The sequence below is a fragment of the Caretta caretta genome, chromosome 7 (assembly GCF_965140235.1).
Source record: "Caretta caretta isolate rCarCar2 chromosome 7, rCarCar1.hap1, whole genome shotgun sequence".
Lineage (NCBI taxonomy): Eukaryota > Metazoa > Chordata > Testudines > Cheloniidae > Caretta > Caretta caretta.
Genome location: NC_134212.1, coordinates 5,424,622 through 5,437,806, shown reverse-complemented (window position 1 = coordinate 5,437,806; position 13,185 = coordinate 5,424,622). Strand labels below are relative to the sequence as shown.

General features: G+C 44.4%; 1 protein-coding gene across 4 annotated transcripts in view; it reads right to left on the bottom strand.

Moving 5' to 3' along the window:
• SYNPR (synaptoporin) overlaps window positions 1-12,115 on the bottom strand; it is a 177,626-nt gene extending 165,511 nt beyond the window's left edge. For 2 of the 4 annotated variants that reach the window (XM_048859025.2, XM_048859027.2), the window contains exons 1-2: window positions 11,846-11,896; window positions 11,688-11,753 (exon numbers count right to left, since the gene is read on the bottom strand). Coding sequence is in view for 1 of the 4 variants with exons in the window: in XM_048859024.2 (XP_048714981.2) it covers window positions 11,688-11,753; window positions 11,846-12,100 (321 nt within the window). In the remaining 3 variants the exon portion in view is untranslated. Of the gene's footprint in view, window positions 1-11,687; window positions 11,754-11,845 lie in introns of those variants that run through there. The other 2 variants (XM_048859024.2, XM_075130215.1) reach the window with 2 other exon arrangements.
• Between the last annotated feature and the right edge of the window lie 1,070 nt (window positions 12,116-13,185).

Here is a 13,185-nt window from a genome sequence, read left to right as displayed (position 1 = left end):
ATGCCCACAGTACTGTACCTGGGACAGTATCACGTTCTTTCTGTACCACCATGTGATTGCTTCAGCAAAAAGGGACTAGAGAGTTCCTTTCTCTAGGACAGATGTACATACAGAGGCTGGGGGAAATGATACCTTCTCTTTGGATTGCTAGGCAACTCACTACACAAAAAATGTTAACGTAACCAGAGTTACCACGGCCTTCAAGTCAGGGATCCAGAACTCAGGTTTCAAATCGTAACAGTAGCAGCTTGCTCACTGAGCAAAGCTTCTCTGGTGTCCCAGCCTTCCCCAGCCCTTTGTGCAGGATCTGCACCCACAGATGTCAATTTGTAAGGCTTTTTACCCAGTGGCTGAAATCATGCAGACGTCAATGTATAGGAAAGAAATGGCTGAAGCATCTCCCCGATACAAATTGGCAAGAATACTTCTGATACACATTACTGTAGTGTGTCTAATGACACAGTTCTCTGCCCCCATGCCTCTTCATTGAAAGTCAAATCATTTTTGCTCTTCCCTTCACAGACTCTTGACTTGCATATATAATAAACATTTAGCATTAATCAGTCTCTCTCCCCAGCCCCTATTTTGAGTGCTTAGAACGTTCACACACACATGATGATAATACCAGCTTTTCTTCCGTCACAAAGAAGCCTCACCAAAAACCGATCTCACCCGTTTTAATGACAAATACCTACCAAAGCAAACAGGGACCACATAACTCCAAAGAGTTTCCTATTTTGTGCAGCAGTGTTTCATGGCTCTGTGGTTATGGCACTTACTGAGATGTGGGAGACTCAGATGAGTGTTTCAACCCTCTGCCCCAAATACACTTCATCCTGGACCTGAGAAACCTTCTTAATGGAAGATTCATCAAACCTGATAAAACCCCTCAAAAAATTCACAACCAGCTCTATTTATAAAGTTATTAGGAGTCACAGGGGGCATTATTATAGATGATCTGGTTAGTTCTGTCATTAAAGGCAGGGAGTTAGCTATTCAAAGAAATGCTTATTATCAGCTGCAATGCATTTCGTTTTAGATGCAGAGCATATCACCGGTAAAGGATGATCTTTCCTAGTCTTTATTTGATTGATTATTTCCTTACATATGGTTGCTGCCTACAGGTTATATCCACAAAAGGAAAGAGGAATGTAGCTAACTCTAGCAGACTGTTTGTCTCGGTCCTCCCATTATACGTTTTTCTGTTGGACGCTGAGAGTCATATTTTGACTCTCTGATGAACACTATCAAAAACAGTTTCAAAGACTTTGTATTTCAAGACAGAAAGCAATAAAGTAAACAACTGTGCTCTCCATTGATGAAAGCACTTTAAGTTCCCATCTCAAGACAGATGAAATAATATAGCAAATACTGAAGGGAAAAGGCATCTGTATCCAGACAATTTTAATTTTAGTCTCTAAGGTGCTACAAATACTCCTCGTTGGTTTTAATTTTAAAGTTACTGAAGGAATTAAATCAATACTGATCCCACTGTCTCTTGTCAACCGTACTTTTGTGTTTAATTTAATTAATTGATTAAATGCTAAAAGACAACCACTCAGACCAGAAATCACATGCCTCCAATTTATGTTCAAGTCATCAAAAAAAAAAAAAAGTCATTTGAAATCCATAAAACCTATTTTGTCCAGGCTCACTTTGTAACACTAACTTTCAGAGGAGAAAAAAATAGCACAGCTCTTATTGGCAAGATCTGAGTAAAGTCCAACTTCTTCCCTTCAAGTTAATACACAGAGTTAGACTACGTTAACATGTGCAGTACTGCCAGCCCCACACATTCAAACATTGTGAGATTATCATAGAAAAGAGATTATATCACTCATGGATTTGCAGTTCTTTTATTTGTCTTCCAGTGTTTGAACCTTGAGAGTTTGCATCTTCAAGTTTTTCTCTGCTACCATGAAGGCTAGAAATGTACTATTTTTTAAAGTGAAAGCTGAGAGTCTCATGTAATCACATGACTCCAGGAGCTGAGGCTTTAAGAAAAGCACTAAATATCCAGAGAGTTGGCAACCCTGCATGTGTTCTTATTGCTTTACCTCCTTTACCCCAATCCTATCTATGGACTGTAACAACAACTTGTTCCATCTTGTCTTAAATTAGATTATGAGCTCTTCATGGTATAGGTCAGGGGTTCTCAAACTGGGGTCGGGGTTGCGAGGTTATTACATGGGGGGTCACGAGCTGTCAGCTTCCACCCCAAACCCCGCTTTGCCTCCAGCATTTATAATGGAGTTAAATATATAAAAATGTGTTTTTAATTTATAAGGGGGGTTGCACTCAGAGGCTTGCTATGTGAAAGGGGTCACCAGTACAAAAGTTTGAGAACCACTGGTATAGGTGGTCTTTTAATGTACTTTGACACCACCTAGCATAATAGGGTCCCGATTTTAAATGGAGAACCCGGCTACCGGCCCCTCTCAAATAATAAAAATAATACATGTGGAAGAGTTTCTACCCGCAGGCCACTGGGATCCTGGTTTGAGCTTCGGGTGAAGCTGTATGCCAATTATCAGGACTAGGTCTGTTCTTAGGGCCTGGTGCCACAAGAGGCTGAGTCCGTGGTTCAAGACATTCAATGTGCTTAAAACCTATTGAAGTTAATGGGATTTGAGGTTTCTCTCACCTTTAACGGTATATATAAAGCTTTTGTAAAATAACTAATGATTTTAGGGTGTTTCCATAGCAAAGGGTGACAGTGCTGTCTAAACAGCAACAGCAGGTGGTTACTAGAACAATCGGGCTCAGTTCACAGCTCTACCAGTGACTCACCGTGTGACCTTTGTCGAGTCATTTAAGCACGCTATGAGAGAACCCTTAGTACATTCTTCAATGCTTTACAGTCAACATGACATTATGCCATGCTGCCTATAAGCAATCAACCAGGTAATGATGCTTAGTCAGAGCGACTCATGTGACACTGACATAATTATATTCAAGTACTGTACATGGTTTCATAGTCACTTTTAAAACGGAACAATGTAACACTGGCAAACGAGGTGCCAGCTTATGCCAAGGTCCCTGTGCCTCACCTGGATACTGACAAACACATAGCTGGAATGAGTCTGGCTCACCCTGGTATAGGTATTGTTAAAACAGGTATTAGAATTATAAAAATGTGCTCATTGTTTAGACTCGATTGAATGTTTGTAAATTGCTGCCTACATTAATCTCACTTATGACATCTGTATCCCACGTTACAAGGTAATAGCTGAGCATTTGCATTGTCAGCCTCTGTGACGGGGCAAATCACTAGACCGCAAAGGGGCATGAATGAGTGTGAAATGCTGGCTTTCCAACAGAAGGCATTAGGTCCTGCCCCACACAAAAGACCCATCAACACCAGACAAACATCAGAGGACAAAAGACTTTGTTGATTGTTCTTTCTCCCTGAGTGCTCCCCCCCCCCCGCCCCATGAAGAGGAGAGGTGCAAGTGGATTCTTCCCATCCGCTAAGTTTGCAATGCAAAACCGAAGGAGGGAAGGAATAAAAAGCCCTAACAAGGAGGAACTGTATCTCTATACTGCTTGGACTCTCCAGGGCAAGATTTTCTAGGCCTAAACAAGAGATCCTCAGTGTTAAGCCTGGGGTAGCCCTAGGACATAGAGTTTGCTTATTATACAAGCTTCTATTACCTTTTGAAACTTAAAACTGTAACTCATTTGTGTGTGCATGTTTACCTGCTTTAACCTTTAAAAAATTCTTACTTCCTTTTCCTAGTTAATGGATCTTTAGATAGATTATGATAGCATTTGCTACAAGCATCATCTTTGGTGTGAGGTCTAAGGAGCAACTGACCTGGGTAAGTGACTAGTCCTTTGGGACTGGGAGCACCCTGAATAGTATTGTGACTTTTGGTGAAAGGGACCAGGCCTCAGAGAGACAAGCTTACCTGGGTAGCAAGATAGACCGGAGTACCCCAGGGGACCGTCTGTGACTCCACATTAAGGCTGTTATAGTGTGTGAGGGATTTACACTTGATAATTGGTTGGTGAAATCTAAGTGTAGAACTCACAACCAGTTTAGTGTTTGCACCCTGCTTCTTATTACTTATGCTTTTGAGCCACTAAAGGACAGCTTGACACATGTTCTATGGTATCCCTCTCCCTGACCCTGCCTGTGTCAGATCTGTGGGGAAGGGGCCACAGCTTCACAACCTTTAGTCAGGGCCTAATTCATAACGGAGTATCTGGCTGCTAGTGTAGTGTAAGCATCACCAGGCAGACAACAAGGCTACCTCTGCTCTAAATGCATGAGGGTCAAATATCCCTCTTCTGGCCCTGACTAGGGATGGATTTAGGGGCAGACGACTGCTATTTTTGTTGTTAGCGACAAAAGGAAAAATAGAATGTTTGACATGTTTCCAGTATTCCATATGCAGATTCGTTTGTCACTAACCTCCTAGAATGTTCTGGACCTTTATAGAACCTTGGGAAACCTTCCAGACTTTGAGAACTACATTTTCCCTGAGCCTCCACTGTTGTCAGCCAGGCCCTCCCGGGTATTTAAGGTGAATGGCTTCACCAATCAGTCAGTGAGATATAAGAACGAAGTGATGTGAGAGCCCAGCTGCGATATTATGAACCTTGTTTTATTGTGTAATTGTGAAAGTCTACTTGTGTTTTAAGACTTGAAGAGTGTGAGTAGCTACTAATAAAGGACATATTTAATGAGACGCCAGAGATCTCTATCGAACCCCTATCTATGCAACACTATAAAAGAAATACCGTTACTTCTTGGCATGAATAAATACAGATTAACAGATCCTAGCGTGCAAATGTATGGTCTTATATGACAGTGATAAATCATACATGTAAAAACCATGCAAAGTCGTGAAATGGGCTACAAATGCAATAAAAAGATAAGGTATTCAGAAGTTTAACAAATGGGCGGTGAGGGGCTGAAGATACTCCTCACTTGGTATGCCATTTGGCCTGGCCCCAACCCTGGCAAATCCCTGCATCTATGTGTAGCCCTGCTGACCTCAACAATTCTGTGCTGCGGTCCATCTGACACAGTTCCCATTACAGGCCCTCCATTTGTAAGTTCCCCATTTGCACAGATCAGGTGGTTGGATAGCTTCCTTATTGGAAGGCAGAAATCAAACTCGCACAGGGAAATGTAAAGGATGGCTTGAGGCTGCTTTAAAAACTATGGGTCTGTAATACAGTCTGTAGAATAACTTGCTATCCAGAAATGTCTTAATTAAAACAGATGCTAACCTTTACCTCATGACCCAAAGTATCCAGGATGACATGTTTTTCTAGGCCCATCTCTCCTGATGGCTTTTCAGGACACACTTGGTAGCATTCAGCTCCGATGTCCTTTCGTATATCAAGCAAAACAATCTGACTAAAACACTCTATGGGTCAGCTGACTAACAGCATTGAGCAGGGCTTAAATTCTCAGAGTATTTCCTCCCCCCCCTTCTACACCCTCCCCCCCCCCCCCGCATTCCTCCTGCCCCCAGCATGCTATAAAACTCCACAGGGGTTGAAAATATTTACCGGCACTCCGCTCTGGACAGCTTCAGCTGAATTTACGTCTTGTCACTGAGACAAAAGCAAGGCCGTTGCTACCAGTCTGTCAAGAGCTTTAACTTTGTATCATAGATCTATGTAATGTTTGCAAGGCATAATCAAAAGGCTACAGAGTCAAGGCAAATGTGACTTGTGACAGACTGATAGAAGCAGCCTTGCCCTGGCTCTGCATGCTGACCAATCAGCTGACCAATGGAGTGCTGAAGATGACTTGGGAATTGGAATGCACAATTCCCATTAGAAATTGGGCAGGTTGGATGTCCAGTTGCCCTGTACAGCTTTGCAAATCTCAGCCACATATAATAAAGATGCTCATATATAATGATTATCTAAACTCATAAATCCTGTACTTCATTTTAAAGATCTCAGGTTCACTAAGCATTTTAATGTCCAAATGCCAATTGTCTCATCCAAAACACCTAGTGATCATTTTTCAGAACATTACAGTGTGGGCAGATTAAAATACCCATTCTGATTTACATTGCAGGGTTTTCTGTCACTAATTAACAGGCTGTAAAAATACCAATTAATTAAACATCGATGTAACCCTACCAGTAACAATGTTGGGAGGTGGGTTTACACGCTGAGCACTTTTGAAAATCTGGCCTTATGATTTGTCCTTTAGTGTAAATGACTTAGTCCCTCCCTGGTAAAAACAGCACCTGCTTACTCTAGGGGAGTATCGACACCAGGCTTTTTCTGTCAAAAATGGCCCCACTGTTGCCACCATATGAGTGTAGAAAGAGCTCCAGGTAGCCAGGTGCTGTCTATATCCTGTTCAGATCAGGAAGGTACTTAGCACCTTCTCTACATTAGGGCTCTTACGTGGGAAGCTGAACTGGTGGGAAAACTCAGAAATAAGCCTAGTGTAGACAAGGCTAACATGACACTTGATTCTCCAGACTTGAGTTTACGACGTCGGCTTTAAAAACAACAATATAAATGTGAAAAGAAAAGGAGTACTTGTGAAACCTTAGAGACTAACAAATTTATTTGAGCCCAAGGCAATCATAGCACCCTGGGCTCCTAAACCTGCAGCAATTTCACTGTTTGGGTGTAGATATTAAAAATGATACTTTGACTCATACTGTTTTTTATAGATAGAATTATAAAAAAGTCAAGAAGTTACTTCACGTTTGAGGATGAACTTTTGCATGCGCTGTAGCAAATGACAGAGAAAAAGCAGAAATCCGTCAAGACTTGGCTAACATTAAGAAGTACTTTGGAAAAACCTTGTATTTACAAATAATTCTGCCTACAATAATGCCATATATTTTTGTGTATATACACATGCACCATATATATGGGTGTGAGCATATATGTGTCTATATCTATATTGAGAGAAAATTCTGCTTTTCCTTGCCTCCTAACTTGTTTGTTGTTGGCAGAAACACATGTACGAGAGCCATTTCTCAGTTGACTGGCAATGCTCTGTTTGTGACATCGCAACTGGCTGCTGAGGCTTGCAATGAGAGAAATAAGCAGCAGAAACAGATGAATCCTTAAGAAACAAATATCCTCTTTTCATGCAAATGTTTCTAACAACAACAAACAAGGGAAGAAAGAACAACAGACAGAACTGCTTTTAGAGAAGTCTTTCCAACATTTTGACACTAGCTCAAAAAAGTGAAATATACAAAATCCAGACAGTGCAACTCTTAATTGTCTTACTACACAAAGAATTATATATCTGTCAATGTTATAATGTTACTGTTCTGTACTGGCAGTAGTATCCACCTCCGTTGCTTAATAGTTAAAGTCTCTTGCAAACCTCTTTTCTCATCTTTCTTTTATTGGACCTAAATCAATTTAGTCTCTAAATCCCCTGAATCCATAATTTTGCTTGAAATGAGATTACAAAGCAGCTGATGATGTACATGAGAAATATAAATAAAAATATATTACACACAGACTTGCATCGCTATCCAGAGAAATCAGCCCTTTTAAAAATGCTTCCTTTTGCAACATTATCTCTTTAGATGTTTGGTGCTGATCAAAAGATGATACTGGAAAACAGAGAGAAACCACACATCAGTACACTTTGGGTAAGTTTCTCCTGCATCAGTCTGCTACCGCCCTGCTTTTCAAGGTCTGTGTCCTCCTCTTAGAAAAGATTGGCATGTAAGCTGAATTTTGCCCAGCTGTGTGGTGTTTTTTTGATGTGGACATAGAAGGTTGTGACGCTAAACCCATTCCACCAGTGACCTAGATTTATAAATATTTGTGCTTACTTCTCCAGTGGTGATGGGGCTGTAGGTTTGCTAGCCCTTCCAAAAGCTCTGTGGCAATCAGTATTTATAATAAATATAGTTACTGATTATCATGAATTTAGCCTATAAACTGTTCTCTCTAGGGGCCTAACTGACAGCAATGAAAGGCTGTGACTGGACTACATTTAAAATGTGCTCATCTGAACTTTTGACTGCTGTATCTGGCACAGTAAAACAGAGAGGCCTGTTTCTAAATATCAAGGGTGTTTAATTCCCTCTGTCTGCCGTAAGATCAAGACAAAGTCATCTCAGTAAATAAACGTAACACCTTGTGTTTCTGCAGCACTGTCCACGCTGAAGGATTCCCAAAGCTCTTTATGAACAGATAGACAGGATTGACTTCCTATATCAGCGTGTTATTCTTTTCTTTATCATCTTTGTTGTAATAATCAAACCCCTTCCCCAGAATGCAGACGCTTCTGCGATGAAACATGGCAGCTGCTCAATATCCCACAGTAACACCACACGATCAGTAAGAGCAGGAAGCGAAGAACACCATTTCTCCACAGAAAAATCATATGCACAAATGCAATTTCTGACTCGAGTGGGACATATTTAGGCAGAAGGGGCGGGGGGGGAGGGGAAGGGAGTTTGGTACTTTTTTTTGCTTCTTTATGATATATAAAGAGCTTTCCCCCACCTCGGTATGTTTCCTACTACTTTTTCACTTTAGAAACTGAAACCTGGTCTCTCCTGGAACACCCCTTCTGACGGGAAAACTAGTGGGATTATGACATCACAAAAGAGGAACAAATGACAGGGGGAGTGATTTGCTAGTCAGGCTGCTTAAAATTCTATTTTCAGAATATTTCTTTAAATAAACACACGCCTACTTGGCTAATCTGAGCAACATTTTGGGAGAAAAGGATGTTTGTGGTTAAGATTCCCAGTGCCTGTTCAATTCAATGGTGAGAAAGCTCAGCGCACAAAAAGATATCTGATTCAGCAAAATCAGGAAAGAACAGACTTGACATTTCTTAATATTGCTAAGGTTAAAAAAAACAACACAATCAGGAAAAAGCTATGAGTTTTGTGGTTGCTGAGAAAAAGTTTAGGCCTACTTTACACGTCATAAAGGAGCAAAAAGGTGGCATCAGAAAATTATTTAAATTTTCTTTTGAAATCTTTAAAAAAAATACTTTAAAGTTCAATTTATTGCATTACAATTCCACTATCAAACCTCCAACACACAACACTGGATAGGCCTCCTTATAGTTTATGACTATAAAGTCCTGAAAAACTCATCACTACCAACATGAGCAGCTTTGATGAATTCCACTGTGGTCAGCACTTTTTGCATAAAACAAAAATCACTCACACGCCATTCAACATCCAAAATGAAACAGCTGTAAATCCAGCAATTAGCGCTGTACTTTGACTGTTCTGATCAAGTGCCGCTGTGGAATTTGAGAGCTGCCACAGAATCTGCAGGAGTGCTTGGTTTTAAAATTAAAGTGCTTAACAAATGAATGTTCAGAAGAGGTGGGGAATAAAAGAGAGTGCAGACGCACTAGGAGGGCAGGGAGAAAGGACTGCAAGGGGAGATGCAGAGAGGAGCAAAAAGATTGGGGGGGGGGAGGCAAACTGGGAAAAGCAGAAAAATGGATCATATGAAAGGTTTTTAAAATCATCCACACTCTTTTAAACATCAGATACTGAACAGCACTTTCAGTTTCACATACATCTATTTAGAATGAACAATTATTTCCCAACCCCTCTGACATGTAGCAAAAGAGTACAGTTTGCCCACTCTCTCAATGCATAAAGCTCCCTTTAATCCAGTGTACTTCAATGGAGTCAAGAGATGTCTCTCTATAACACTCATATGCTGGCAAGAACACAGGATACCAGGCAAAGAGTTCCACACCCTTGTTTTGCATGTCACCCGTGACCACAAGAGCTTGCTGTCATATGTTAGTGCTGGCTGGTTTGCCCTAGAGAATGAAGTCCACTCTTTAGTCATAGCACAAATTCAGCACTGAGAGCAGCAGTGCAGGCTTCCACTCACTGCCTGAAGAACCTAATGGATGGAGAGGAACCATCTCGTGAAACTGGGAGGCCCAGTTTCTAGACCGAGTTGGTCCTTGCTTGGGAGCTGTACGGAGACCGCCAAGAAAGGGGGGCAAGTTTTATGATGAGGACACTTGTCCATAAGGAACTGGACGAAGAGCCCCGACTCATTTCCCAGACAGCCATCAGAGGAGGGTCATTTTGGTCAATACCACAAGGGAAGCTGTAAACTGTACACATAGCTTAGATACCAATGTTTCCAGTTCACAACTACAGTAAGCTTTGAAAATAAGTCGTAACGATTGAAAGCACCAAAAGCTTCCCATTGTTTATCCCCTGGCTGGCCTAAATTATCCATATAAAAAATGGGGTCAGGAGTGACATTATAACAGGGACACACGACCGCCCATTACATTTAATACCCATTCGGCAAGAGAAAACACCCTTTCCTTAAAAATTTCACAGGTGCCCAGGCCCTGCTAACAAACTGATGCAGGCAGGACTCCCTGACCCTGCCATACAAAACCTGATGTTCCAAGTTCCCCAGAAATCCAGAAGCACTAATGCTTAGCATGGCTGTTACAGACACATACATACAAGAGCAGAGCGCCTCTTGAGAATCATTGCAGAGAATGTCCCCAAGCAGCTCAGAGCAATATGAATACATATTCTTACAGCACATTGAAATGCTGGGCTCAGAAACACTATATCGAATTTGCAATTTGAATATAAAAATGCACGAAACAGCAAAATATACCTCTTCAAAGGAGATTGCTATATCCCACTACATGTTAATCTACACACACATGTATAACACACAAACATACATGTATCTGACATTTACCAGCCACTCAGCGTTAGGCGAATGTGATTAATCCTACATGACATGCTCTGAACTTTCCCTTCAGACAGCCTCTCCTCCTCCTTCAGACCTACTGGCAGTGGGTGTCATTTGACCTGCAGATTTCACTCTGAATAACGATCAGAGAAACAGTGGCCACTAACCCATTATTTGCCTCCTTTGCAGCTCAGCCTAGAGACAAATTTGCTAAATGTACAATAAAGATTTTTTTTAATGGAGGATGGAAAAAAACAACACAATTCTCCCTCCCCTTCTATTTGTGTGCAAGGATCTGGGGGGCAGGGAAGGGGACGACAGCCAAAGAGCGGAGCCAAAGGGGAGGGTGCTAGAATCCAAAGAACTTTGCAGCTAGGGTGACGGGGGAAGCTAGCTGGGATGGTGTGAGCTACCCCAGCCCAGTCCCTATTTCCTTTCCCCCTTGCTGTCTCCCCCTCATTTCCAAGTCTCCTTTGTCCATCGCTACCCGTTTCCTTAGCTCGCTGCGAGGGGGAACATGTGCACGCAGCCGCCTGTTCTGTGTTTACACTTTTGGAAAGTCTCTGCCTCCACCCTCCCACTCCAGCATGGCTGGAGGAGGCGATCCAGGCTGTGCCCCCCCAGAGACAGAAGGGCTTCGGCGCATACACACCGACCACTGCGCCTTCAACACGGCCAGGAGTCCATGGCCAGGAACTGGAAGAACACAACAGCACTCGGCGTGCCAGGGTCGGAGCTAGCTGATGAGCACCAAGCCCACCGCCAAGGCACGTCTCTCCCTCCCCAAGCCCCGGGGAAACGGGGAGACCGCGCGGCAGGGGCTTCTCCAGCAGGGGACCGGCCCCCGGCACGCGAACCGGCACCAGCGCCGGCAAACGCCTCGCCCGCTCCAGACCGCTCCAGGCACTTGGGAGCCAGCTGCAGCCCCCAGCCCCATTGCAAGCCCCTCGCCCAACCAGGGCGCATCCTCTGCCCTGCGCGGCGCGCCCCAGCCAGCTCCTCCGACTCACCCATTCCAGCGCCCGCAGGAAAGCCAGCGGCTCCTTCACCGCCCGGAAGGTGCCCGTGGAGGCGAGCTAGGGAGAAAGCAAACACAAGACGGGATCATGGAGCAGACCGAGAGCCAGCCCCGGCCCGGGCCCTTGCCCCAAGCCGCCTCTCCCCGTACCTGGTTCACCGCCTCCATCGCTGCTCCGAAGCCTCTGCCCCCGACGCCCAAAAGTTCACTGCCCTCCCCGGCTAGCGCGTCAAGGCGCCCAGAGGCCGCTTGGAGACCGCTGCGCGCCCGGAGAAGCCACCCAGGAGCCGGGCGCTGCGCTCCCTCCACACGGGCACGCCGGGCTGAGGCACACGCCAGCCGAGCGCGCTGGGCGGAGGCAAGGGAGGGGCTGGCCGGGCGCCTCTGCCCCGCCTTCCCGGGCATGGGCGCGCTGGGCTGGGGAGGCCAGGGCGCGCCCCGGGGCCCGCGCGGGGAGGCGAGCAGCTAAGGAGGGGCGCTGCCCGGGAGGGGCTGGGGGTGGCAGTGGGCATGGGGCTCAGAGGGGGAAGGAGACGAGCTGAGGAGCGAGGGGAGCCGGGGTGGGGATGTGAGTTTGGGGCGGGAGGCTGTCGGGTTACAGAGCCTGCGGCAGGGTGGAGGGAAAGGTCCCCGCAGGGCTGAGAGGGGCTAAGGGGAGCCCGAGCGATGGGGGCACGAAGGGATGGGGTGCAGGGGGCCAGCTGATGGCTTAGGGCACCCTATGGAGTTGGGAAGCCGGCGAAGGTGCCGGTGGCTCTGAACCGGGGAGTTCCAAGCGGATGGCGAGGTGCAGCCCCGTTCCAGGGGACCTAGAGGGCAGCTGCATTGATGCTTTGAGACATTTGTGAGGCTCCTTTTCAACCCAAAAAACCCAATCGCAAACTGACCCGTCTATTAACCCCCCAGGTTTGCCAAAGAGACACGGACCACCTGGTCCCCGATCCTGCAAACGCACAGCGGGCTTAGTGCCCGGAGTTCAACGGCCTTACAGAACACCATTCTCCAGCCGTGGAACTGGCTGAAAAATTATTTAAAAAATGGTTTTAAAATTAAAAATATTTTCACAAAAACATGTTGAGGGATTATTTTAGCTGTCCAGTTTGTGTGTCTTTGGGCGTTTGTCAGAACATCCCTCCCATTTTTAAAATTTGTTTCTCCAATTGTTTTTCTCCTCCTTCAGTCCCCCCGCAAATCACTGGACATGCATTTTTACTTGCAAAAGGAGAAAAGGTGAAGGGAGGGGAAGGTAAAAGGAGGAGGAGGCCAAAGGGGAAAAGGAGAGAAAAAGCTAAGTGAAAACAACCACCATCAGTGAGTTTTGTCAGAAAATCTGACAATTATTTCTTTGCGTGGAAAAAAATTCAAGAAAAAACGTTCCTAGATCTTAGCATCTTTCCACCAGTTCTAGTCATCGATGTTAAAAATCTTCAACGAACCTGCTCCCTTAATACACAATCTGACATTTAAAAAGTGAAATGCAAGATAATTCC